Consider the following 16,271-nt stretch of genomic DNA (forward strand, 5'->3'; position numbering starts at 1 on the left):
GAATTACTCGATTCGAATCGAGAAAATTCTGATCAGTTTTGAAATATTCTATTTTTATTTAATGAAGAGATTTTTAAAGTAACCAAAAAAAAAAATTTTTATAGATTCATGTCTGAGCTCTATTTACTTCTGACAAAAATTTGGATTATTGGAAAAAATATTAAAATTTCAAGACGTTCAAAAAACAAATTTTGAAATTATTCGAAAATTTACCAATAATTCGAATAATTTGAAAACTTACGAGTAATTCAAAAATTTACCAATAATTCAACTATTTACGAATAATTTGAAAATTTACGAATAATTCAAAAATTCGAATTATTCGCACATCCCTAGTATTTAGAACCAAAAATCCAGTATTTGTATCAAATATTTGTCAGCATTATAAAAAAAAATTTTAGAAAATTTAAAATTATTATATTTTTATTAAAAATTATAATTTTTCGATTTATTTGAATTTTCAAAAATAAATTAAAATTTTTTTTCTAAAGAAATTTCCCATATTATTTTTTCCCTATACGAAAAGCTGAAATCCTAGAAATTTCAAACCTCTTTCAACAACTTTTTTTGAAGATCAAATAAAATAATTAAACATCATTTTAATTGTACGTTTGTAATTTAAAAAAAAATTTCAAATCCCTTTTTTAATAACAAGAAAATCCAAATCCTAATCCCGAATATTAATGGATAACAGACGAAAATAACTATGTGCTAATGAATGATGTATTTAGTAAGTGAATTTAGTCAATTTAATAATAGTTAGACGAAGCATGAGCCAGTAGCAAATTATAATGGTAATTACCGAGTGCAAAGTCGCGTTAAATGCGCGACGAAAGGGTAGTAAACACATAGACGGAGAAAGGGATAGCGGTAAATAGGCGGGTGAAGAAGAAAGGAAGGGTACACACGCTTAGAGCTAAAGTTAAAGATGACGTGGTATCGGGGTTTCAGTACAAGTTGACACGTCGTTGGCCAGGTCGCTTGCGCTCAGTAAAAGTGTCGGCAGGGCGCGAACCGACAACGACCGCCGGGACACGACCAACACCGTGTCGCGGTAGTTATTGTACTTGTAGGGGAAAGAATTCCCCACAAGAGGATGATTATAGTGTTTGCTACGGAGAAAGGGAATTCCAGTTGTGTAGGGATACAGAGGGAGATTTCAGCTGTGTACGAATGCACAGCGGAGTAGGGCAATCAAGGATGTGATGATAGTGAGGGTAGAAATCCAAAGGAAGGGGATTGTCTCCTTGGAGACTCGTTTTATAGTGGGGGGAATGTTGTAGTAGTCTGGCTGAATTAGTAGTGGTGGGGTAAGATCGGCGGGGTTCTACTGCCAAGTACAGATCAGTCGTGTTTCAGAACCCGCATAGATAACGTCGGTGCTATCAATAACCACTAAATTGTCTCATAAATAATTACACAGTGATGTTACGACGTGAAATTTTTTTTATTTAATAAACAATATAAAAAAAATATTATTTATGTTAATGGAATAATGTGATATTTACGAGTGAATATTTATGTCAAAAATAATACACCAGAACATTTATAATTTTCATTGTTTGTTATTATTTATAAGTTATTTATGTGCAAAGTGAATTTTATCTACGGTATATTGAGTTTAATGTTCAGTTTATAAATATAGAGTGGGAAGCAGTGACGCGGCTAATGGATAGATGAATTATTAATTAATCGATTCGCTGAATTGTCGCGATAAAATGTTAACGTCAAGTGCAAATCAGTATCTCCGTCCGGAATATCTTACACCTTTACCAACTACGGTTAGTTAATTATAGTTTTATAAATTCAACTATTGTTGAATGATATTTTAAAATTAGAATCACTGATAACCGCGATTGATTAATCGTTTTTAATAACGTTCTTTCAAAGCTTCGACTTCTGTAAATGGTTTTTAATGTACAGAAGACTATTTCTTATATCTCTGTAGTTCTTATACTTTTTTATCATATTTAACATTTTTTATTCATTTGTTATTAGAGAACAATATGAATTTATTCAATTATCCGTTAACCCTTCGTCGGTCGCACTATGAGCGGATTCCCGCTTGCTTTTTTTGTAATGGAAAAAAAATTTTATTCAGCTTTCAAATATTTAGCTATTCCTTCTTTGATATATTTAGCATACATTAAAAGAGTTTCTAAAGTTATATTAATTATAGATTAAATAATAAATGTCGAATGAATGCGGAATCGCGGCATTCCCCGTAAGCGCGACCAAACTAGACAGTGAAATTTTATTCTTAACGTTGCCAAATATACGGAAGCGAAATAAATAAAACTAATATGGATGTCATATATTGTCTATAGATTTGGCGACGCTGTTAGAAAATTAACATTACCACGATTCCCCGCGACGCGACCAACGAAGGGTTAAAAAAGTAGTAAATGGAAAAACGAATAAGTTAAAATTTTTTAATTTTTCTTCTTATAGTTGGATGCAAAGAAGAGTCCTTTGGCATTGCTCGCCCAAACATGCAGTCAAATTGGCGCAGATCCACCGACGACATCAAAGTCGCTCCATTCCTCAGCAGACAAGTCATCTAGCAAATCATCAAAATCAGCAGATCGTCTTGACGCACGAGATAAATCGTCTCCGAACAATCTGATAAACGTTTCAAGTATTAACGAAAACAAACCAAATTCAAAACCATCGTCTGAATCTCATGAAAAAACGTCCAGTCCAGAAGAACAACGAGCACCGTCCAGTAATTCGACCCAAGGAAGATCTCGGACTCCCAGCAGTAAAAGATGTTCTAGCAATCAAAGTGCTTCGTCACGTGCAATAACACCACAAGGCCGAAAAACATCTACACCAAATGGTACAAGCGAAGTAACGCGAGAATCTCCACTGTCACGAACAAGCAGCGAAGTGTCATCGCAAATGCATCAATCACTTCAACTGGATTCAAAATCTCCATACACGTCAAATCTACTATTGGATCCATCTATGAAGGATTTACCGCTCAGTGTATTTAAATCCACTCCAACTGCTGTGTCCACATCATCGTACCTCAGCTATCCCTTGCCAATTGACGTAATGACAAGCTCCCTAATGTCCCTACATCATGTACCCACGTTAAAAAATGTCAATACCCTTAATCCGTATTTAAATTATTCACGGATAAAAGGTACAAGCGCTGGCGGTGCAACAGATTCACCACTCGTTTGTCGTGATCCCTATTGTACTGGTTGCCAATATAGTTCACATTTACTAAATCCTATGACATCAGCAACAGCACCAACAACAAGTTACAGCAAATTATCAACAACAACAGCAACAACCAGTGCCGGCATTACAAATGTTAATGGTATCATGCATGGATCCTGTCCTGCTGGCTGCATTCAATGCGATCACAATAAAACTGCACCGACGAATCCATACGGATCAGTAATGAGTGCGCACAATTCAGCAATGGCTGCTTATGCTCACGCACAATTAGCAGCACTTGCGGCCGCATCACAATTACCATATGTTTGTAATTGGGTCGCTGGTGATACATCTTATTGTGGCAAGAGATTTTCGTCCCCGGAAGAACTACTTCAGCATTTAAGAAGTCACACGAGTGTTACAAGTGATCCGGGATTGTCATTTCTAACACCTACGGGATTACCTCCGGGCCATCCACTTTATTCGCGCAATTATCCGACCCCACCGTTGAGTCCACTTGCTACGGCGCGTTATCATCCGTACGGAAAAACACCAGGATTATTACCATCATCATTATCATCCTTTGGATTAACCACAATGCCACCTGCCCAACATCCTGCCGCTGCTGCTGCGGCGGCTGCTGCTGCCAGTTTGCCGCCATACTTGTCGCCTTATTCATTTTTTGGGCCGGCTCCACGACTGGGCGCCACTTCTGGTCTGCATCATTGAGGCTTTTTTAATGCTAGCCAGATTTCAATAACTGTGATTTTAGTGGAGTTTACATTTTTAAATTATAACTGTTATTTTCTTTTTTTTTTTTTTTTTTAAGTTTTGACTGAAGTTTCTAAGATTGTAACACATTTATTGCGGGGATGAAATATAAGTATATAAATTATAGTAACGTCAAATTTTTATTAAATTCTGCAGAATATTGTGATTTATTTGTATTTTAAAAGTATACATATTTCTTTTGTGTAAAGAAATAATATAAAAATTATAACAACTATAATTTTTTCCAAAACTTTTTGAACAAAAATTTCTAAAAAAGAAAAAGTGAATATTTTTTCAATAGTAATGATTTTCAAACCCAAAACGAAACATGAAATGAATTTTAATTTGACAATAAAAATTACTAATTGGCACGTAATAAATTTGAAAAAAAATATTTTATATATTTTTCAATAAATTCTTAAAAAAAATATATTTGCTACATATTAAAAACTATTACGTCTTACACAAAAAAAAATGATTTTGTACTTAATGAAATCTATCAGCTTGATCTCTTTTCATTGTTATTAAAATTAATTAATAATTATTCATTCAAATTATTAACAATTTTACGAATAAATAAATAACTTTACAGTCATGTTAATATATGTAGCCTATACAATTGTAATTACTGTAAATTAATTCATGGAATAATATTTTCATGCTGTCGCTGTGTACATGTATAAAAAATTTCAATCATACGTATTACGGCAGCCCAAAAAAACCGACAAGTTTTTTCGCTTCAGAAATTTGAAAATTCCAAGAATGATTCAAATTCGGTTTTTTTTTTTAATTTTTCCTTTTGTGGCAGAAATATTTTCTATCTGTAAAATCTATACCATCCTGAAAATTTTAGCTCAAAATATAGATTTTTGCATATCCGAAAATATATCGGAAAGTCTTAAGAAATGAAATTGGGAAAGATTTGAATAACAAAAAAAACCTAAAAATTGAATTAAAGAATAAAAAGTATGTAAATAACTAATTTTTTCTATGTCTCGGATTATATTTCCATTCACTACAATATAAATTGATGGTGAAAAAATCGAGAAGCCTTAAAATTAATATTCAAGGGTCGCTCGAAAACGTCAAAAGACGAAGCATTCAAAATTTTTGAGCGACGTCTACTTATTCAAATTTTGAGCCAAAATTTTCAGCATATTCATGATGTTACAGACATAAACCGTTTCTGCCCCGAAAAAAAAACAAAATTAGAACAAAATTTCCGAATTTCAATTATTTTTTGAATTTTCAAAACTTGTGTGACCTCTAAAAAATTTTTTATCGAGCTGATTTTTGAAGACTTCTAAAAAAAAACTTAAACCAACAAATTTTCATATGAAAAAAACGAAAAAAAGTCGGTATTTTTGGGCCGCCCTAATACGCATGTATTAAAAACTACGATCTATTTTTTCGTAACCAAAGTTTCACTAAGTATGAGATCGTTCAAATACGAGAATAAAAATAATTTAACACTATATCAAATGTGAATGTAATCTAATAAATTATAATCTATATATATGTGTATATATATAGATATATATATAATGAAAAAAATGTATTGTAAATACATAGATTTATTAAAAATCACAATGAGTAAATAATTTGTCAGCTAATGCTTTATTTTCATATATATTTTCACATACTCACAATTTATACATTAAGTATTTGTTATAAATATAATTTATGGCTATAAATTATAAGTAATCGCACATGAATTATGAATTTAACTTGCGAGCGATGTAAAGAACAATTATCCCGGGACCGATAAAGAAAAATAGAGGCATATAACAGAAAAAAGATGACGTAAAAAATAAAATAAAATACAGATGAGTAAAGACCGGGGAGAATGGAATGGTGGAGAAAAGGGCATAGACGAGATGAAGAGAGCAGAGCAGAGCAAAGGCCATAAAACAACGGGCGCAGTCTGCTTGTTACCCAGACACCGTAAACTCTGGGTATGAATCTGAATTATGGAATTATATGGCGCAATAACTCATATTCTCAGAGCATTGTGGGTGGGAGTAAACCTCTCCCTTAAATCACATACGCTACATTCGTTTGCCGGATCTCACTCACTTTTTCATTCTCGACATTTTTCTATTGCGTATTTTATGGTTTTATCCCTGTGTATGTTATACAAACTACACTACAGTCCTCGTCTTTGTCTTCAAGACGTCCTATAACTCTTTTACGAATCGATCTAACACACTAAGAAAAAAAATTTAATTCTAGTAACTATTTTTCTTGTTTCCATAAAAACTCAAAATGAGTCATTTTTACCCCAGTAAAATTGATAGTCGTTATTTAAAAAAAACTATTGCTTCACGTTAGCAATAAATTTCTACAAGCATGAATTACTTGAAACAAGAGAATATTTCTTAAATTTAGCTGATAAGGTCAAATACCCAGTACTTGAACATCTCTAAAAACAGGACCAGTACTTGAACAAATTTATGTAAATTGAATTATTTAAAAATCTTAGCGTTAAATATAACAAATCTTTGTATTGCAATATTGTTTGAAAATTTAGGAAGTAATTGCAATAAATATTTTTTCATTCCATACCGAAATAATTATAATTTTATTGAATTTAATACTACCACACAATGAATGACCGAATGATGCTTCCGTTACGCTCCCGTAATATTTTATTGATTAAATTAAATTAATTATTTTTAATAAAATAATTTTATGCGATGTAACGGAAATCGGTTACGATAAGAGAGTTGCCGCGGCTAGCGGGTAGTCAAAACAGATGACGATGCATGAGACCCGGGCCATGACGATTCTCTCACAGGGAACCTGAGATGAAGCGTCAAAATTTTGTCAACTCTGTTAGCTTTATTATATTTTTTATTATGACTCAATAGTCAGTCTTGGGAGAGAGCTCATAGAGCTCTAACCTCTGCTCTCCATATAATTAATAAACTACACAATTAATTCTAAATAAATTTAACCTCATTGTGGTGTGCCGAAAAATAAGGAGTTGGAACCGGTATCGAAAATAAATTAAATCGCGAAAATTAAATGAATTAATAATTAATCGAATAATCGACGACCAGGGTCCACCGGGGGTCTATAGACACTCTAACGAGGCCAAACCTAGATAACATTTAATAATTAAAAATTATTTTTATTCTAATTAATTTGGGGTAATTTCCCAAAATGTAACACTTCTTTTCTCATAAAAACGATTCAAAGTGATTGAATAAATAACCGGCAAAAAGTACGTAACCTGTATCTTATACTTGTTCAAGTATTGCCTACTGCGGCTTGTCTAAATAGATAGTTCAAGTACTACTACTTCCTTAGTAAATTTTAAAAACCTTGAAAAAATATGAAAATTTTAAAATTTATTAATTTTTTTTTTTTAAATAGATTGAAAAATGTCCCTATTTTTATAGGTAACACTTGTTTTGTCGATTTAATTAATTTTTATTTGCCCAAATCATAGTTAAATGGATTTCACTTTGAAAACTGTTCAAGTACTGGGTACTTTACCTTATGTTCTTAAATTTCTTGCAATTAAAAACTTCAATAAAGTAATTATTTAGTTAATTAAAAAAAGAAATTTAAAAAAGATATGATGAAGAATTCAAAAAAAAATATCTCTCTGAGGGAAAAATCTGTTTTTATAACAAAATTCAACTTCTCATTGGCATTGATAAAAATATAGAATGCATGAATTTTTCCGAGAGCCACTTCTATGAACAATTAAATGTTTAATTTTTAGTATTTAGTTGTGTAAGTTAATATTTAAGATGACAATGATCGATTAATAGCTTAACAGAGGTTATTAAAAACATGGACGTGCTGAAGCGTAGGTCATAAGTCTCGCCCGAACGGTCTAGGTTCGAATCTTAGAGAGTGTAAAATTATTTATTTATGAAAAAAAAATTTTTTTACGGTACACAAATATTCTAAACGACATTAGATAAAAAACGGCAGGTCTAATAATATTTTTGTGACAAAACAAAGTTCTTTTCTTAGTATTAAACAAGTAAATAAAATACTTTAATCAACTAATTATTTTACTTTATTGAAGAAAATAATGCTTTTTCTTGAAAATCCCCCATACCATAATTCTTGTTCAAAATAGACCTTTGACATTTTAAACTGTTAACTTTACTATAAATTTATATCATACTAAGAATCTTTTTGCATCTGGTAAGCAATAATTCTGTTTTCAATATATATTGAAAAAAAAGTTTTCAACAAAATAGCTCGTAAAGTCAATAGCTTACGCGTGATCGGAATTCAAACACATTCACGTAAGATATTTTCCTTATTCTGTAGAAGTTATCTTAATTTATTTATGTACCTATGTCTGGTTTACAATAATACAGCTACAGCTTTAGCTCGACGTTTTATATTTGTTTAATCGATAATAGGCATGCGGGAATGAAGATTTCAAAGGTATAAAAACGAATCTAATAAGAAAAATTGACAATGACATACGGGATGACAAAAGTGGTCAACAGTTGCGAGTGATAGATGGTCGACCTCCGCCCTCTGACAGCAAACCATTAGTTCTTATCCCAAGTTTCACCCGCTTATATCTATCTAAGGATCTCAAGGGAGAACAACGATTGTTTGTTTCTTCCCTATTACCTCGTATATTTTTTCTTCTTTTTCTTACGATCCTCACACTTTGACATGACACAAAAAAATAATAACACTCATGATAATACGGTATTTATATATGACTTATGTTACTTTAATTTTCCATTAACTGTTAATTGATCAAATTCATTTTTCACTTTTAAATTCCCGCTAAAATTTTGAATTTCAAAAAGGCTATTCGGCCGCCGAAACGGAAGTAGATTTCTCATAATCGATTTATTATTGAACTGTTAAAAATTTTGATAATATTAAGCAGTAGTAAAAAGTTATACATTACATGAAGTTTAAAGTACAGTAAAAAATAAACTAAAAATATGCACATGTAGAAAATTAAAAAAACTACAAGTGCAATTTTTTCAAATATTTAGTTTTTCATAATTTATCATTTTTAAAAAAATTCAAAAATTATTAGACGTCTAATTCCAGATTATTGAATATTACTGATAAATAAATATGTAAAAATAAAATATATTCTTCATCAAGAAGATAATTAAAAGTGATATAGACAGTTAGTGAGCATTCGTCCCTTTTCCAAAGTGCCATCGCAGCAATACAATATACCGTTGTTAAATGCCTATAGATATATAGAATACATTTATATACATGGTATATTATATTGTTCAAAGAGGTAGACGACGGATCGGTATGCATTGTTGGTTGACTATGTGCCCTAGCGTGTTCATTCGGTATCCGAGGCTGTCCAGTGTGCGAGTTGACGGCTGTCACAAGATAAACTTTAATGTCAATCGACGTCGCATGCCGCGGTTTCTATATTCCATATATACATATATGTATATATACGTTCGTATATACATAACACTCAAACAATAATAGCTTTTATGAATACACATATACATCCATTACTTTACGTATCATCAATCATTGCTTACAAAAGACAATTTAATCATCAAAATATTAAAATAATAAATTAGTCTTTGTTATTCAAAATATACATTCATAAAAATTTTTTTGTATACATATTACAGTACAGATGCCATGAGGGCGTATTCTAAAAGATTACCTTGTAAAGGCATAAGGGCGTATAAAATTTTTTCTAACTTCCCGCTAAGAAAATCGATAATTTTCAAAATTTCGCGGTTATTAGATTCACCACGATTTTCGAAAATTGAAATTTCATCAGGTGGTTGAACGCTCTATAACCTCTTAACTAATCAACCGATTTTTATGGTTTTTGCAGCAATCGAAAGAAGTTGAAAGAAAAAAAACTTTTTCTTCGAATACTTAGCCCTTGGTCAAGATTTTCTTTGGGATTCCCATCGACTTTCTTGGCATAATAGTCCAGTCGGCAAGTGATTTAAATGGCGGTCCTAGTAGATTAAGCGAGGCGGAGACCGATTTTGACGATTTTTTTTTTGATTCCGCACTAAAAAAGGATTTCCAAAAAAGTTGAACAGGTTTCCCGTGTTGCTTTTGATTATTTAAATATTTAAAAATTAGTACTTAGTTAACTTTTAAATATCTCGGAAACTATAGGGAAATCGGGAAAAAAAATTAAGAATAAAATGTAGAGAAATAATCAAAGAAAAAAATGAAACCAATCCGAAGTCTATACGACTAATAGTTTACGAGATATGATTTTTTTAATGCAAATTAATTTTTCGCCGCGCGCGCGGGAGTAAACAATTACCTGGAACTTTTTGAAAAATGCATAAATTAATAAAAATTTTTTTCTAATTCGTAGTTCTTACAATTCAAGCCGATAAACGAAAAGTTTCAAATGGAAAAAATAATTTTTTCGATTTTTTACATTAAAAAAACCATTTTTTGGTGTTTTGGATTTAAAAAATCAAAATTACCAAAAAAATTTTTTTGATGCAAATACAATTATTCTATTAGTTAAAATATACTCCCTAAATAAAAAAATAATCTAAAAAAAAATTTTTTTCTACAAAAAACAATCGATTGAAAATTTTAAATTTTATGTCGCTGGCCCTATCCATTTAATGAGTAAGACAGAGATAGCAATATATGTCTGTCACTCTAATCGCTGGTCGAGCGCCGCTAGTGGGGGATTCACAATAATAATAAAGATATATACGGTGGTCATAATTCGAAATATCCAAATCGTTTTATTTTTTTTTTATACTCCAAACTTTTGTAATAGAAATTTTTTTTTTTATTCAAATTTTTTTTTTTTTTCTTTAATTTCTTCTGTGTGTAAACAAATTTTTTTTTTTACAAAACTTTTTTTGCAAAAAAAAATTATTTATCTGAAAAATTAATTTTACAAAAATTTTTTTTTTATCTCAACTTTTTTTGCGTGAAAAAAATTATTTTTTTTTATCGATTGAAAATTATTCTTTGAAAATATATATTTCAAACAGTATATCTGCTGTAATTATAAAATTTGACATTTAAAAAATTTAAATATTAACTGTACTCCACGATGAAAGATTTAAAAATTTTACAGTAATCTAAGTTCAACCTTTTAGGAATCAATAAATATTTATTTTATTAATACTATTGTAAATAAGGAATGGTTTGGATATAAATTACAATCATTTTTAAAAATATTGAGATTTATTTAAGAACATTAAGTACAAGTTAAATTACTTTTATATCACGTTAAAAATTTGTTTACACACAGAAGAAATTAAAGAAAAAAAAAAAAAATTTGAATAAAAAAAAAAATTTCTATTACAAAAGTTTGGAGTATAAAAAAAAAATAAAACGATTTGGATATTTCGAATTATGACCACCGTATATATCTTTATTATTATTGTGAATCCCCCACTAGCGGCGCTCGACCAGCGATTAGAGTGACAGACATATATTGCTATCTCTGTCTTACTCATTAAATGGATAGGGCCAGCGACATAAAATTTAAAATTTTCAATCGATTGTTTTTTGTAGAAAAAAATTTTTTTTTAGATTATTTTTTTATTTAGGGAGTATATTTTAACTAATAGAATAATTGTATTTGCATCAAAAAAATTTTTTTGGTAATTTTGATTTTTTAAATCCAAAACACCAAAAAATGGTTTTTTTAATGTAAAAAATCGAAAAAATTATTTTTTCCATTTGAAACTTTTCGTTTATCGGCTTGAATTGTAAGAACTACGAATTAGAAAAAAATTTTTATTAATTTATGCATTTTTCAAAAAGTTCCAGGTAATTGTTTACTCCCGCGCGCGCGGCGAAAAATTAATTTGCATTAAAAAAATCATATCTCGTAAACTATTAGTCGTATAGACTTCGGATTGGTTTCATTTTTTTCTTTGATTATTTCTCTACATTTTATTCTTAATTTTTTTTCCCGATTTCCCTATAGTTTCCGAGATATTTAAAAGTTAACTAAGTACTAATTTTTAAATATTTAAATAATCAAAAGCAACACGGGAAACCTGTTCAACTTTTTTGGAAATCCTTTTTTAGTGCGGAATCAAAAAAAAAATCGTCAAAATCGGTCTCCGCCTCGCTTAATCTACTAGGACCGCCATTTAAATCACTTGCCGACTGGACTATAAGAAGAGTCTTCTGGAAGAACAATGCTACACAGAAAAGTTATCTTGAGTCAAGAAAATATTTTTAAAGACAAACGTTTTCGGGAACCAAGTTAAGATTTTCTTGAGCCAAGAGAGTTTGTCTTGGTTAAAAAAAATTTGTCTTTGTAGGAGAAGATTTCTACTTTATCTGAGAAAATTTAGGTCTCCAAAAAAATTTTCTTGAATCAAGAATATTTACCTTCAGTCAAGAATTTTTTTCTGTGTAGCACATAAAAGGACGGAAAAAAATTTTTTTTAAAATACCGAGCCCTTGGTCTAGATTTTCTATGGGATTTCCATAGACTTTCTTGGCATCAGAAAAATTTTCTGGAAAAACGCCAGCACATAAACACAATGCGATATATTTATGCGTACAAATAAAATTTTCAATTAGTAATATTATTATTGTTTATTAATTGCATAAAAAATTGAAAGTGGTGATAAGTAACATTTAATTAAATATATGTATGACTATACATACATATGTATATAACAAGGTTATTAATGTAATTGAGTTAATAAATGCCGAGGTATGGTAGGTACAATAAGGCGTACATCGATTTGCAATCTACTTGACGACCGAGTTAAACTTTTCGAACCGCAGAGTATAATTTACAGTAACATAAGGTGACGTTATAATCGCTAGGGTTAATTACGCACCACCACCAATGAAAGCCGAGTTTTATTGGTTTTGATCTTTTGCTTTTTGATCTTTACCATTATGTTTAATGCATTTGAATAATATTATTATAATTTATTCGAAAATTCAAATTTGAATCATTATGTTAAAACATTTTTTACTCTTTAACAACAGTATTAAATCAAGTTTTGCTGTGTGAAAATAAAATAATTTCAATGCATTCATAAATATTAATTTTTTAAATTAAAAAGTAGTTATATTTATGATGAAATAATTGTACACAGAAAAATAGAATTTCTTGGCGCAAGAAAAATTTTTCATTATTAAATGAAAACGAAAATTTTCTTAGGACTAGAAAAAATTTTTCTCTTGACTCAAGAAAATTTTTTATCACCTCAAGAAAACTCGCTTCCAATTCATAATGCAAAAAATTTCTTAGGACAAGTGAAAATTTCTTGACGCAAGAAATTTTTTCTGGCCCAAAAAAATTCTTTCTTGGCTCAAGAAAATTTTCATTTTCAAATCACAGTGCAAAAAAATCTCTTAGGGTCAGTGAAAATTTCTTGACGTAAGAAATTTTTTCTGGCCCAAAAAAATTCTTTCTTGGCTCAAGAAAATTTTCATTTTTAAATCACAATGCAAAAAATTTCTTAGGGTCAGTGAAAATTTCTTGACGCAAGAAATTTTTTCTGGCCAAAAAAAATTCTTTCTTCGCTCAAGAAAATTTTCATTTTTAATTCACAGTGCAAAAAATTTCTTAGGGTCAGTAAAAATTTCTTAACCCAAGAAATTTTTTTCTTGACTCAAGAAATTTTTTCTGGCCCAAAAAAATTCTTTCTTCGCTCAAGAAAATTTTCATTTTCAAATCACAGTGCAAAAATTTTCTTAGGGTCAGTGAAAATTTCTTGACGAAAGAAATTTTTTTCTTGACTCAAGAAAGCTTTCGTTTTTAATTCATAATGCAAAAAATTTCTTAGGGTAAATAAAAATTTTCTTGAAGCGATTAAAAATTTTTTACGCCAAGAATTTTTTTTTCTGTCTATTATTTCACAATTAACAGCAAAACAGTAGTAAGAAAATGAACAATTTAATTAAATTATATAATTGCAAGCAAGATTTAAATCTTAAGCACTTATATTAATAGATAAATTTAAAAATATAAATAACGAATAATAAAAATGAATGAGTTATTGTGAAAACAATATTTTTTTTCGAGGAATTTAATATTAGACGTTATTAATACAAAGCATGATTGTTATTTAGTTGGCATGAATTAGTCGTGCTATATTAACTAAAGCTTGAGTAAATTATCGTCGTGTGATGGTGTAAAGTGATTAATGGCCAAGACCGAGGTCTTTTGCGTCCAATGTTAAATGTGTAACGGACAGAAAAAAAAAAGATCGTTCACTTTGTGGTGAGTTAAAAGGTTGAAGTTACGAGATGAGAGTGATCTTGTGGAGTAAGAAGTAAGACAGAGGATACCAATGGGGTCAGAGGGAATGAGTTAAGGGAGACACGAGAAAGAGAGAAAAGTCAACGGAGAGTAAACGGTTGAAAGAGTATATGTGGGTATAAGTATAAGAGTATAAGAGTGTATATGTATGAATGTGGTGTATAAGTGGTGGGTGGATGAAGCCAGGAAGAAGCAAAGCAAGTTCCAAGGGGCTAAGAGTCAAGAAGATAAACAGAGAGGATAACGCGGGGTTAACGCAGAGAGACGCGAACGAGAGATTAGGGAGGCGGTGGCCCGAGGGCGACTAGGATAAATCACTCTCAACCGGCAGCCACGCCGGCACCGACACACTAGTGTAACTATATAGCTTCTTGTAGTTGGGTGTTACTTTACACGTTAACTAAACCAGCTAAAGCACACAGACACGCGCACACACATATATTTATATCTGTGTATATATTAGACTCTTTCATTTTGCAGAAAAAAAATTTTTATGCTCGCTGTTCAAAATCGTTAAGTATACGCTGGAAAAAAATCTCGAATTATAGCTCTTGATTCTAACCAAAGGACGCTGAGAATTTTAAAATATTAATGTGAGATTTCAAATTAAATAATTTTATGTTTTTTCAGAGAGATGATTAGAGTGTTTTGCGGCACTGGAAATAATTGGACGGAAATACACTAATTTATTTTTTTAATTTTATAGGAAACATTCGATAATTTGGGGTTGCCTCCAAGGATTTTTTTTAACGACTGCAGTGGAGGAAAATTATTTTTCACCATACCTGCATCGACGGTTTAAACTCCTGCTCTTTTTCGCGGGAAAAGTTTTAAAGTTCCGAGCCTTGAGTCTAGATTTTTCGTAGAAATTCTATAGAATTTCTTAGACGGCGATGATAATGAAAACTACGATTACGAATAACTAATTGATGAGTGGAAATTATAAATCAAAATCTAAGATGGAGACTACGATATGCTATCAAATATTTTTTTGAAAACGATCAATATTGTTATTGTGATCACATATAATATGTATGTGTATGTACTATTACTGTGTTGTATTATAAAAAATATATGTCAGATAATTTTATATCAATTTTGAAATAAATTTGAATTTTATTTAAATTGACTCACCATTCGCTGGTTTTTTTGTCAAGCCTTCGATGATAGCAGAAAATTATTGATGTCGTCAAGGAATCGAAAACAAAAGGGCACTAAATATTTGTTCAGTAACTTTACATTTTTATTTTTACTATTTAAATAAAACTTTACTCATTATTAAAGTAAAAACTTCAATCTCGATTTAAAAAAAAACTTCACTCGCGACTAAAACGAAACTTCACTTTCAAGTACAATTAAACTTCACTTTTTATCAAAATAAAACTTTACATTCTATTAAAAAAAAATATGACTGAAGTTAGCAGACAATTAAAAATTTTCAAATTTTTTTTCAACAAATTGTTTACAAGAAATAAAAAACCAAAAATATGCACACGTAGAAAATTTGAAAAACTATGAGTGAAATTTTTTTTGAATATTGTTTTTTTTTTTATAGTTTATCGCTTATAAAAAAATTCAAAAATTATTAGACGTCGGGTAACTTCAGTATTATAAAACAATTTCACTCACTATTAAAATAAAACTTCACTTAATTACTCAGTTACAGATCAGCTGCTGCTCTACTGACTGAAAAAAATTTAACCGAATTCCGCGATTTCGATTATCGATTAAACAAATTTAAATATCATGACATTTGAATTTTTATCTCAAATCGAAACAAGATTTCAAGTGAAAAATGGCGGAATATTCTATAACGACACGACAAAATTTAAACTAAAAGAAAAACAAAATTAAAAAAAAAACATTATTTTTAAACGAGTGTGAATGTTGCAGACAAACAAATTTAAAATTGTAAATAAATAGGGTAAATAATTAATAAAATAATATTTATAAAAAATGCACTTATTAATTTCAAAATTTTTCAAATGCGCATTTTTTAAAATTTTATTTTATTAACTATTTACTCGATTTATTAATAGTTTAAAATTTGTCTGATGTCTGCTACATCCACACTCATAATTTTTAATTTAAAAAAAAATTAATTATTTAA

At 29.8% G+C, this 16,271-nt stretch overlaps 1 protein-coding gene and 1 long non-coding RNA gene across 2 annotated transcripts in view; one reads left to right on the plus strand and one right to left on the minus strand.

Moving 5' to 3' along the window:
- The window catches only part of LOC130674859 (uncharacterized), a 163,508-nt gene extending 147,969 nt beyond the window's left edge, over positions 1–15,539 (minus strand). Inside the window, exon 1 of the long non-coding RNA XR_008991145.1 lies at positions 15,296–15,539. This is a non-coding gene — a long non-coding RNA (uncharacterized LOC130674859). The remainder of the gene's footprint in view (positions 1–15,295) is intronic.
- On the plus strand, positions 985–5,540 carry LOC130674854 (zinc finger protein Elbow-like). Its single transcript, XM_057480287.1, has 2 exons — positions 985–1,781; positions 2,452–5,540. The coding sequence occupies exons 1-2, from the start codon at positions 1,719–1,721 to the stop codon at positions 3,895–3,897; spliced, it is 1,509 nt and encodes a 502-aa protein (XP_057336270.1). The 5' UTR covers positions 985–1,718; the 3' UTR covers positions 3,898–5,540.
- Positions 15,540–16,271: the final 732 nt, after the last annotated feature.

This window comes from Microplitis mediator, chromosome 9 (genome assembly GCF_029852145.1).
Source record: "Microplitis mediator isolate UGA2020A chromosome 9, iyMicMedi2.1, whole genome shotgun sequence".
NCBI classification, from domain to species: Eukaryota; Metazoa; Arthropoda; class Insecta; order Hymenoptera; family Braconidae; genus Microplitis; species Microplitis mediator.